At 38.4% G+C, this 13,092-nt stretch overlaps 1 protein-coding gene across 2 annotated transcripts in view; it reads left to right on the plus strand.

The window, feature by feature from the left end:
- The window catches only part of PRDM1 (PR/SET domain 1), a 119,187-nt gene that overhangs the window by 94,956 nt on the left and 11,139 nt on the right, over window positions 1-13,092 (plus strand). For both annotated transcript variants that reach the window (XM_075063859.1, XM_032783580.1), the window contains 2 exons: window positions 5,570-5,689; window positions 10,447-10,696. In XM_075063859.1, coding sequence (XP_074919960.1) covers window positions 5,570-5,689; window positions 10,447-10,696 — 370 coding nt within the window. The remainder of the gene's footprint in view (window positions 1-5,569; window positions 5,690-10,446; window positions 10,697-13,092) is intronic.

The following is a 13,092-nucleotide window of genomic DNA, read 5'->3' on the forward strand; positions in this document are numbered from 1 at the left end:
TCGGTTACTTTCATCACAGTATCTTTATTAATTGACTCTAAACCTTTCTTTTTCTGACGATTTTAAGGTTTTGTTTTGCTCTTCTGCCTTCAATTTTAGTAATCTGTTTTTTTGTGCATAAGTGTTTGAAGGATTGGACCCTTATGGGGGAGGGAGAAGGGAAGATAAAGGGAGTTTGAATCTGATCTTACACTGATGAGGCACCCGGGGTAACTCTAATGACTCTAATAGTTATTCCGGATTTGCAAACGGTGGAGGTAAGAATTGGGCTCTGTGTGTGTGTGTGTGTGTGTGTGTGTGTGTGTGTGTGTGCATGTGAACATGGACCTATGGATTTTGCAACTGAGTTGTCTTCACTGTTAACTTTGGGAAATGATTGCACCTTTATCTTGAGGAAAGATGTGAGCACTAAGCAAATTTTATTGACAAAACATACAGTACATGGTTTATGAAATATTAAAGCTCTCATGGTTAGATCTGTACTCTTTAACCTATTTCTTAAGGGACTAAGAATACTATAGTGTTTGTATGTGCAGACTTGAGTGGGTTTTTTGGTTGGTTGGTTGGTTAGTTTATTTGGCGGTGGAGGGGTTGTTTTTTGTGGGTTATTTTTCCTTTTGATGCATCTCGTAGCTCTGCTAATTCAGTAATTCCTCCTTAAAGACTTTATTGAAATGACAAGAGATTCCATGACACATCATACTTTTGTTTATTCTTGGACCTTGCCCAGGGATTTTTTTTTTTTTTTGAAGGACACATTTTTCACTATGAACTCACGATATACATCAGTATCTTTTTAAAATGAAATGCTTCTGCTCTTAACATTTTGGAGTTGTTAGATTTACATGAAGACAGCTGTATATTTTTATGTGGCAGCTAGCTCTTTTCTCCACTTTAGCAATTAATGAAAAATGTATGAAAAATAAACTGATATACACCCCTACCCCGATATAACGCTGTCCTCGGGAGCCAAAAAATCTTACTGCGTTATAGGTGAAACCGCGTTATATCGAACTTGCTTTGATCTGCTGGAGTGCGCAGCCTGCGCCCCCTGGAGCGCTGGTTTACCGCGTTATATCTGAATTCATGTTATGGTGGGTTGCGTTATATCGGGGCAGAGGTGTACTTTCCAATATTACATGTAACTAATCTTTTTTTAAGATAACAATTTTTAAAACAGTTTTTCAGGAAATTTCCTTCTACCTCAATCTTATTAACACCCCCCCTACACACGCACTTCTTAGTATAAAATATCAGTTAGACGTTTGGGACCATCAACACACAATTTATCCTGTTGTTTTTACTGAATCTGGAAAAGGATAAATTATGAGGAGTTCACAGAATCCATTACCTGTGGCATAAGATCCTTACTGCAATACTTTCTATAATAAGACTACTCTTCAAAGGGGATTAGTGCTGGATTCCGAGCTGTTTTGATCAAGTCTATTATAAACTGCTTTAAATGTACACCTTGCTAACCTCATGCACTTGCTCTTTTACAGATAATTCACTGAAGCTGTGTTTTTATTTCTATCTTAGATAATTAAGGACGATATAATCGCAAAGCATTTCCTCTCACTTTACCACTTTTAAAAAATAAATTGCAAGCTGCAGGTCTTGGTTCAGCTGCAGTTTTCTTCCAGTCAATTTAATAAAAGTGTTTGTCTGTTTCAAAACAAAATGCTAAGTGAACCACCATTCCATATTTACATTTATAATTATTATGAAAATATGCTGTAATAGATTGAATCACGGGTGAAAAAAGCATACAGTTTATTAGATTTATTTAAGGGCATCCCCTTTTCTCACAACTAATGTTATTGGTTACCTCACTGCGCCCAGCCCAAACAAAGGAGTGTAAATGCTCCTCAATTTTTTTTTTAATTTCAAAATGAGAATCTAAGGAATACTGTTTTTTGTCTGGGAGCTATGACTTGTCAGGATGTGCTCTGTGACCCAGTCCATTGACAAAGATGGATATGCTGAAATGGCAGAGAGGTCGGTGCTGCCCGTAAAGTATCTAGTGGAATGGCTTCTGTGGGGGTAGCTGAAGCATGAAAGTGTTGAAGCTTTTCAACTTCTCACGGATGTGTTTATAGAAGGCATACAGCAGCCTGCCTGCCCCAGCAGTAATTCATTAGGACCCTGGTCAGTTCCAATGGTGTTTCCTTCCTGGGTTAGGTGAACACTGTCATTTAAATCGCCTTTTTGAACAAACGTGAGTTCAAGCAGAGTATAAAAAGCAATTCTTTAACATCTACATATAATGCACCAATCAAAACACAGCAGTGCTTTCCTTGCAGACAATATGGGACAGGACCATTGAAGATTCTGCAGCTTGTTTTTTGCAAGGTGGCAGCTGTCTGCTCTGCTAAATGCTGGCACCTGGTTAGCTAAGCACGTAAGCATTGTGTTCATCGTATCACACGCTAAATGGAGTGAAAGTGTCTTAACTCACTGAAGGAGCATGGCTTATATATATCACATAGGAGATATTTCAAATCACAAGTCTAACATGAGAAACTGGTTTTTATTGTAGAAATATTGTTTTTTTGATAATGTAATTAAAGATAAGTGTGTGTGGCAGTATTAAGAGATTTGAAGTGGCTATAGCTTTAAAAGAGAGAAACATATTTCAAAAAACATTTTGAAGACAGATTTTTGTTTTGTCGCAAAGTTCTAAATTTTAGATCCAAAGATTTTTTAAAATCTTTTAACATTTTTAGTTGTAGCTTACTTGTGCGAGGAGAGCTCATTATCAGACTCATGTTCATCCACATGATGTGGTAGCTTCAGACAGTATCCTCACAGTTCACAAGGAGTGTGCTGAAGGACACCTTGTGGACAGAAGTTTGAAATGTTTGTTCTGTGTCTGATTTTGGCAATTTAGGCCCAACTTCCTTTCTGCTTTTGATCTGTAGCATTTTTTCTGATTTGTTTACAGTCCTTGGCAACCTTGATTACCAACAAACAACAAAGTACAGTAACTAAATCCTGCTACACTATGGCATGGCAAGAGTCTCTTTGATCTTGATTATGGCACAGGACCAGCTCCTGTCTGGTATGAGATCTAGAACCCAGAGTTGTCTTAGTATCATCAATGTTCCTCTGCTGGCTTGTGATTTTGAGTTTAATTCTACTTGTTAATAACAGTTGAGCCTTTAGAGACATAATTTATACTATACACTCTGATCAGAAACCAAAGGTGGCAAAAAATAGTTAAAAAAACAAAAAAGTGTGTTCAGACAAGCATGTGTGCATGCACACTTCTAAAATATGATGCTAAAATGTCTTCCATTAATTACTGGATGATAAACCATATTAATGCTTTATATATTGGGAAAGAATCAAATGTTGTATATAGTACATGTATAAAAAAAGGATCTGCTATGTCAGAGAAGCCAATATAGTAAGTGTTTCAAGTTGACTAGTTCAAGCAGTAGTGATTTCTAGACATTCTGAGAATTTCATTAGATATTTTAATTAAGACCAAGACATTTTAAAACTGTGAAAGAGCTAAAATATACTTTACAGTTACACTGCTATGAACTTTTCTAGAAAGGGCAGATGGATGTAAATGAAGGTAGATGAGGAAGATGAGAAAGAACATCTGCCTTTTTCAGCTCTCTACGAGAAATGTACAAGGATAAAAATAAAACTGGGCCACTGAACATGTTTCAACTTGTGGTAGGTGTAGGAAAATTTCTGGAAGTCCCTTTTTTTCTCTCTCTCTCTCCAGTCCAGATGCACAAATCTGTGTGTGTGCACGCGCACACTAAAACGCATGCAAAACACTTGCAAGACAGCATTATCAGCTATCACATAATCACCAATCCTCTTCCCAATGGACTATATGCTTGATTCCTCAGTATTTCTTGTTCATTTCTGTTTACCATTTCACATAAAGCTTTGCTAAGAGTTAATTATTTGTCTGCATTTCCAGTCAAGAAGTCAAATGAGCTGTCTTTGGAATATTTATCCATAGAAAATGTACAAGAGAACCTAACTAATTCTCATTTCACTTAATACACAAAACAGTAACGCTTGCGTGCGAGTGCGCTCTCTCTCACTCTCTCTCACACGCGCACACACACACACACACACTTTTCAGCAAAGATTTAACAGCAGAAACTGTGGTTGGGTTTCATGTTACAAGGCATAGTTACTTTTACAAAATACCATGTACAATGCAGAATATTTGTTAGAGCAGTATGAAGTGCTTCAAGTAAACCTAAATGCTTACGCATATGAACAAAGAACATAATTGTGATAATCCTTAATTTATTTGGCTAACTGTGCGTTTGTTTGTGAATTTGCAGAATTCAGGAAGCAAAAATTAGCACTAATAATTGGAAACCCATCAGCAAGGCTCTGCTGTCATTCTATGGTTTCATGAGTTCAGCTGGCATAATGAGAATTATTATCTAGTAAGGTGTATGAGAGGAATATGTTTAATTGGCTTTACTATGAAAGTTCAGTAAGGTTACCAAACCAACAGCTTGTTTATTTCCCTTCCCTGCCTTTTAAGCAGTCTTGTAAAGTCCTGATTTTTGGTTTACAAAATTATTCTGCTTATAACACATTGTTTAAATGCACAAAAATTCAGAGCACTGGTGAAGAACAGGGAAGGACAAAACCAAGAACTCAGCAGTGTGTTGTAAAGGGTTACTCAAAGGCACGTTCTTCTGAATAATGATGAATTGCTTCCTGATTTGTGGTCAGTGACTTTTTTAGTATAATTACTGTCAAGGAGGAAGCTGAACAGCTAGTATATGTATCTTAAACTTGGTACAGCAGAGCATTTTCACCAAAAACCTACACTTCCTTGACCAGACCCACGTAACACATATTACAGGAACCGCTGTCTCTTTTAAAGACAGTAATCTGTGAGTATACTTTCCCAAAGTCAGTTCATATTGATTGTTGATTTTCACTGTATGATAACAGAAGAGTTGTAGGTTTTGGATGGCCCTTCCCCTCCCACCCCCAACCGTTCAGCAAGGTACCAGAGCAATAAAAGAGGGGTTAATTTTTATCTAGAAATAAAGACTGCTATTTTACTAGAAAACTACAAGAGAGGTGGCTTCAGCACACTGAAATGCTTACTATTGAATATTACTAGTTTCTGAGACTAGAATTTTGACGTTCACCTTTGATAAGAAAAGCTACATCTGTAAGTGGTTGGAAGTGGTATTTGTATCGGTAGGTTAGAATTCTTTAACTTGCTGATCTTTTCTTAACTCTGAAACACCTGACCCTCTTGTTTTAAGAGAAGAAATTGCTTTCAGTGATTCTTTCTGTTTCTGCTTACAAATACTAACACATTTCCATAAAGCAGTTTTTCATTATTTATGCACCTGAAGCTCTAGTCACTACTGGCCTCCATATTTTTCAGCAAGAAACTAAGTTGACAGAGTTTTTCATATCAGATGTCAATGTGGCTGTTAGTTTATCTCTGCTTTGCTGGCCTCTCATCAAAAATATATTGGGCTTGGGTTTTTTTTAGTAAGAACAGGAGTGACTTGTTTTCTTTTGAAGATAGGCTGATCATTTGCTCTTCTGCTTGCAGGTTACTGGAGTTGTAAGTAAAGAGTACATCCCAAAAGGAACACGTTTTGGACCTCTGGTAGGAGAGATCTATACCAACGATACAGTTCCCAAGAATGCGAACAGAAAATACTTTTGGCGGGTAAGCAGGAAAAAAACAGCTCCATGTTGATGCAGTAATCAGATCACTAAATGAGTACAGCTGAAAAGCTGGGTCACTTCCTGTTTCAGACCCGTGTGAGTGCAGGGGGCAACTTCTTTACTCTGCCATATATGAACAGAATTCTGAGTGAACAGTGGTGAACCAAGCTGAGTAAACCTCTGGCCCCCTTGGAAATGAGGACGGTGTGGGTGGAGAGTGAGGGAAATGCACGACAGCTCTTGGCTCTGTCTTCTGCAACACATCAGTGCTTGATCATATAAAGAAATAGCTCTGCAGCTTGCTGCCAGGGTAGGTTGATTTGCATTTCTACACAAGGAAATAGTAATAAGTCATTCTTTAAGACTAAAAATGTCACGTATTCTTGATTTCTAGCTAAGACATACTTGAGCAAGTGAGACGTATTATATAATTTATATAATTTTTTATTCAGATTTTAATAATTCCAGCATAACTTTTTAAGCATGTTTCAAATTCAACTATTGTAAAACAATGTTTATCTCCAATATGTGTATTTTAAATTAACAGACATTTCTAGGACCAGTTGAGAAAATGTTGCCAAACTGGCTGCCTCATCATGTCCATGTACCCCACTAATGGCAGGCAAAAATGTTAATGTGATGTTTACTGCTCATAAGGTCATGCAGCTTGGTATGGAGTAGGAGTCTGTGTGTGCTAACTGAGCACTCTGTGTTGATAACTTAGGCACCCTGGGGGAGTAAGGATAGTCTCCTTCCCTTCCCCCCTCCATTTATCTCCCGCCAGCCCTTTCATTCATCCCTTCCTTCCTTCTCCTGTTAATTGGGAAATCTCAGTGAACTAATCTCCCCAACTTCCTCCACAAATATAGAATTGGTAAAGTATACATCATCCATTCTGCTCCATCCCCTTCCATGGAACTGAACTTGTTGCCCTCAGATCTCTAAGCCGGTCTGTCGCAGGTTTTGATGTAAATGTGAGTGAGTGGGAAGAGTTTTTTACTCTGTATCTGAGCCTTGCCACTGGAAGCTTAATCAAATGGCTTCATACTAGGCCTCAGGTTTGCTCTAATTGTCCTGGCACTTGCATTCATTCTTTATATAGAAAACTACTGCTACACTATGTGTGCATAAAAGTATAACTTTACTTGTAGGCCTTGTCTACACTGGCAGTGTTGTATATAGTATGTGTAGCTACACACTTCAGTAGAAAGTGGGCTACCTCCACACTGTGGTGGTGTAGCTACATGCAACAGTGTACAACTCTATCCGGGAGAAGACAGTGTAGACATGGGAGGCACGACTTGAGCAAGTAGGGAGGCATGCATGGTACATATCCTAATGTTCTGGGGTGTCTTTACTCGCCTAAGCAGTGCCTTGTCAACTACATTGCTGTTTATACCTGTAGTGGGGGGCATGCATGGTACATACTCTACATGTAGACATAGCCTTAGTGAGCTTTTCTATAGCTCTTTTTGAGACCTCTTGGGAAAAATTAAGTTAAATAATTACCCTATTTGGGTTTTCTTATGCTTTCTCCCACACAACTTTACTCATTGGCACATGGATAATAATTAACATTAACATTTACACAAGGTTCAGGAGTGTTTTTACACTTGTGAGACCAAGATCTTGTACTTAATTTCCAGAGTCTAGGTCCCGGAAGGGACTTAGGTGTAGCAATGCTAAGTGTTGCAACAGCTAACTTTTAGATGCCCTGCTGCTGAGTGGAATCCTCTCAACCCTGAGTAAGGTGGCCAGGCTCCTTGTGCAATCCATGGGAAGAGTTAGATGCTAAAACAATGGTTTCACTGATGCAAACAAGTTGAATGAAGAGTTGCCTAAATTAGCCCATAGGAAATGCTGAGGAGAGGGAAGGTATTTTAGGTGTCTATCTCCACTCAGACTTCTGTTGGAGTTGGATACCTAAGCCTTGCAAGACCTTTCTCACGAAAAAAATAGAAATAGAGACAGTAACCCATCCTATCCCATTATAGCCAATAGTCTAGTGGTTAGAGCACTCACCTAGGCCGTGGATCTGTTTGCAGATACCTGCTGTGCCTAGCTTGGAGCAGGGACTTGAACACTGGCATATAGAGTAAATTTGCTCTCTTTCTGAACTGAACATTTAATTATTTTATACCAAGTGGAACAGCTCCAAGAGGAGAGAGATTGAGCACCCCTTACTCCAGAAGAGACAACAGTCTGGTGGTCAGGGTACACACTGGAATATGGGAGACCTGGAGTCAAGTCTCTACTCAAATTGGGCAGCATGAGAATTTGAAAACAGGTCTCCCACATCCCAGGTAAGTACTCTAACCATCAAACTATTGGGCATTCTAGGACACCCGCACTCTAGCTAGCCACAAAAGTTCCCCATCTGGTCACTGCTGGCTGCTGGTCTGAAAATGCCTATCTGGCCCCACAGATGGGGAAGTGCCTGGTTTTTGACTTAGGCATGAGGTAGGGTGCCAAGCAGCTCAGCAGTATCAGGCTTTAAGCAATTTTACAGCAGCAGGAACTTAGGTGCCATAAGACATTGCCAGCAGAAAGTCAGGCAGATGAGGAATTTGGGTACCTATAGGTTTACATAGTAGCTGACTGGGTGATTTGAGGATCTAAGTGTTGGACTTAGATGCCTTTGTGGGGCTAAGTCCAACATCAGAAGAAAGGAATAATGACTTGTGTAACATTACCTGTGAGGAATAATTCAGCAAATATTCAGAAAGGTCTTTAACTATTTTCCAGGATTTTAGTCATATTGTTGTAAGAAAGATGACCTCATTTTTGTTATGTTACTTTGCTTTAATGTAAAGCTTCTTGGAAATAATATAGGAGTCTTCTAAGGGTCATTACACTTACTATTATAATCTCTTGATTCAGTACAGACACACTGCCGTAACTCAAATGAATTCCTTCCTCAGGGACTGAAACAGTCTTGCACATGCAAAGGAAGCTGTGGGAGATAACTTCCCACTATAAAAGGCATCCTGATTTTGCTGGCAGGAACAGGAACATCTGCTCTGTGTGAACATAAATGTTCCATGCAAATTACACACACAGATAGGAGAAGGGGGATGTGAGGGCTGTGCAAACCTCAGAGTGACATCATTTCTTGTAACTGTACTATGAGTCAGCACATTTTTAATCTTCTTGATAATATATGGAAATCTGGTGAGATGGCAGAATAAGGTTTTGTGGGGGTGTGTATGTGACCTCACAATACTGATATTTCTTTTTTTAAAAGAAGTACAGTAAATTGTACTATCTATGGAAGGGTAACTGGAAGATCTTCAGTGTAGCTTTAGAAAGCAACTTCCGTCTCTAGTAGAAGTGCACAGCAATGGAACCCCAAGTTCCTGGAAGTTTGCAAATCGGAGTAAACAAAGAAACTTGAAAACTCCTCTTGATAGCAAAATTCACCCGGCTCTGTTCCATTTTCTCATAACAAACACACCGCAAAATCTCTCACTAGCTTCTTTGATGAAGCCACATGTATTTCCCCCTTCTCATTTTACAGGAAGTTACTCTTAAAAGAAAGTGATTCTGGTGTTTACTGCCTGCATTAAAGGGCCAGCCTGTCTTTTTTTCCTTTTTTCTTTTTTTTTCTCAGTTGACTCTTGCAGTTACTGTTCAAGTGAAAAAGAAAGTAGTATGAACATAGAGACAGAGAGGTGTATTTCACTGATGAGATCAAATATATTAGGTCTGTTCTTTAGAAAGAGAGAGTTCCTGCCTCAAAGAGATTCCAATCTAAAATCTAAATGGCTCACAGTCTAAGACTAACTTTTACCCGATAACTTATTGTGAAACTCAGGCATTCTTAAAGGGCTTATTTTCATCAAGTAGCGACTGAAATGATTATTTCCACAAATAAGCAATCTTAATTCTAAAGGATATATTTGTTGAGTTCATTAGATTTTTCAGTTAATTTTCATATTTTCTCATAACTTTCACAGATGACATCTTCACTCATTGAATTGGGTTTTTTCCTTGTGCCTGTTACCAAGCAGTTTTATATGTAATTTTTTTAAAGTACATGTCTAAACATGTCTATTGCGAGGAAAAGTGACTTTCATAGACTGTCAAATGCTGGCCTCTTGCCAGGTCTTCAGTTATGGCAGGTGAAGCTCACCATAGCCCCACCCAGCTTTTCCAGAAAAGGGCTACGTTCCAAGTGTGAGCAAGTGTTACTTTAGGACTGTTGCAGGGGGGGAAGGGTGGGGTGGAGGATGTTTGCATAGTTTAAACCTTTGGGCGGAGGTGGTAGGAAACTGCAAGTACAGAGGCCATAGAAAAAAAACGGAGAAAGAGACTGTGTTTGACGTAGCCTAGCTAGTCAGTCTTATACACAGGTGACTCAAAGCATTAATGCAAGCACACAGTCAAACCTGAAGTCAACAGTATCACACACTTGTTGGATCATAGCAGCAGAAAAAGATCTCTAAGGTAGACTTACTTCAGACAACTCTTTGTGTTTTATGGCTTTCATGTGTGCATATTAATAGAGCAACACACTGACTAAACATAAATGGAAAAGGTAACTGGGAGAGCGTACCTAATCTAGAGTGAGCTTTATTACTCTTAATGCCGAGAAAGTCTTACTTGGAAAGGGAACATCCATTTCTCTCTTTATTTGGTTGTTTGGTTGATAGTGTTTTGTGTTTTTTTGTTTTTAAAAAACCCTCTTATTTACCATATGTACTCTGTGTATGTGTATACACTATAGATATATATTCATAATATTCTGTTCTCATCTAGATCTATTCCAGTGGTGAACTTCACCACTTCATTGATGGATTTAATGAGGACAAGAGCAATTGGATGCGCTATGTGAACCCAGCCCATTCTGTTCAGGAACAGAATTTGGCAGCTTGTCAGAATGGAATGAACATCTATTTCTACACTATCAAGCCCATCCCTGCCAACCAAGAACTACTTGTGTGGTATTGTCCGGACTTTGCAGAGAGACTGCACTATCCTTCCTCCAGAGAGCTGATGATGAATCTCAGTAAGTGGATTACAGTATAAACAAAGAATGCTAGTAATGTCTCTTCTGCCTATGTGATCTAATAATATGTTGTATAATTATATAGCTGAATCATCTGTTGTGTCACAGTAGGTGGTTTGGAGTAGAAAGAAGGAATTTAAAAACAGAGTTTCTTGTGCTGTTTCAATACAAATAGATTATTAAACATTTCAAGTTATTGGTTTATAAACTGAGAATTATCTGAAATCCTACACAGACAATTCTTCTTCTTCCCCCCTCCCTGCAAATAATAATTGACATTGCTGCATGCTGAGACTTTAGAGATTCCAGGTTTCATGGGTCTATTTAAAAAAAATTCTGCTTTGAAAATGTACACAAAGGGATGTATATTTGAGTTCCAAATGGACTGTCCTTATTGTGCAAGGAACTGGACCAGGCCATGTGCATATCTTTCAAACTGTATGTTGAATGGATAGTTTTTTCTAACCTTTGTGTCTGACTTCATTTCTGATAACAACAAAACTCAGTTCTGTCTCGAATCGGTTATAGTGTAATTGCTTAACATTTAATGCTAGAAAGATTTTTTTTAAAAAAAAATTTCTTTCCTTGTGTGTCAAAATTGCTAATGGTGTGAAGATGCATTCAATTTTATTTTATTTTATTTTAAAAGCCATGTGTTCTGACATGGTTTCTGACCATCTCCAACTTTAGTCTTTTACCCCTAGATTTGGTACACTATTAGGGTCTCATCCAGAGTTAACTGAAAGCATCAGAAAGACGCCAAATGGCTTTAATCAGACCCTTAGTAGATTTAATTTTCTGTTAACCTACATAATATGCCTATGTCTATGTAGGAGTTAGAAACAAAAATTGGAATGCATTTATTTTTATATGAAATGGGGTTCACTGCTATCTGGTGATGGAGAATGGGTTATAAAATGTCATTGTTAGTTTAGCGGGGATCAAGATAAAAATGCAGTCCCCATCTTTGTATACAGCACAGACTGGTCAGAAATTGCCAATACACATTTCTCATCCTTTGTACTTTCATTAATTGCTTCCTAACCCCTTAGTGATTACAAAACATATTTACTCTTTTGAAACACTAGAAATGCTTATTTAGGTACTAAGGATCTGAAGTTCCTATGTTCCTTACTCAAACCGCATTAATTTGCTCACTATAACCTTATCTCAAATGTCATTTAATTAGTTACCATGCAATTTGGCCTCCTGTTATGCTGAACTGTGCAGGCCTATCCATGTGACATGAGTGGGACATGTCAACAACATTAGAGGTTCATTGGTTCACATGTACAAGTAGTTTGCAAACATATAATTAGTCACATTTCAGAATTTATCTCTGCATCCATTTTTTTCCATCTCTGCTGGCTTTTTATGTTACATGTACTCCCCACTGATACAGCAAGATATTTGTAAAGTGCCAACAGATACTCTGTTGACTATTGACCAGATCACTGTGTGTGTCTGGAAGCATTCAGCATCTGTATCTTTATGAAACTATTCTGTAAAAATAGGTTTCAGACCTGGATTGGAAGGCACTGGCTGAGTCAGGAAGTGTACTGTTGCCTAACAGTTCTGTGTACTTGAAAATAGACTACAGAGAACAATCATATATTGGCTTATGGATGGACATAGAGACTTCCAGTTTTTGACATTCTTATAAACTATCTATCATTTTTATTAATTATATTTAAATTAGAGATTTTCCTTGCCTTGTACATCTACAGTTTCGCAATACAGAGAAATGAGCACAAGTCTTTTTCAGTTTTTTTTAAATTTGGCTTCCTTCCACTGTTAGTACTGGCCCTCCCCTGTTGAATCAAATCTTGTCCACACTCTTCTCCTTCCCTTCCTCCACACTCTTCCCCCATCCCTGTGACAAGTACGTTTGGGCATGGAGGCCTACAGTTAGGCAATAAAACCTGCACAATAGGTATAGAGCTGTCATTGGAAGCTTCAACAACTTTTCTCACAAACTCTTAAAAAAATTCCATTGGACCATAGATGTTTGTGGTCTGTTCACTGAAGGTATAATGTAGCATTGCAAATGATACAGTGGTTGCTGGAACGATTTTTGTAGTGGGAGTGCTGAAGGCAGAAACCATGTATTTGGGTTGTTATTACTACTGCAAAACAGAGGGTGCTGCAGCACCCCTAGTTCCAGCACTGATATTTCTCCAGATTTAATATTAGAAATAGTGCTGGTATAGTAGTATCTTGAAACTCACCTAATTCTAACAGGTGCTTTAGCTTTCCTCTTCCCCTTCCTCAGCTGCCAGCTCTTGCAAGTTAAAATTAGCAGAGACCCACCAATTTCTGCAGCCTTCCGGAGACACTTCAGTGTCAGTCTCCAAGCTAGGAAAAAATCTAGAAGGCCTTGTCCTGGACTGTTTGGA

This window comes from Chelonoidis abingdonii, chromosome 3, assembly GCF_003597395.2.
Source record: "Chelonoidis abingdonii isolate Lonesome George chromosome 3, CheloAbing_2.0, whole genome shotgun sequence".
Lineage (NCBI taxonomy): Eukaryota > Metazoa > Chordata > Testudines > Testudinidae > Chelonoidis > Chelonoidis abingdonii.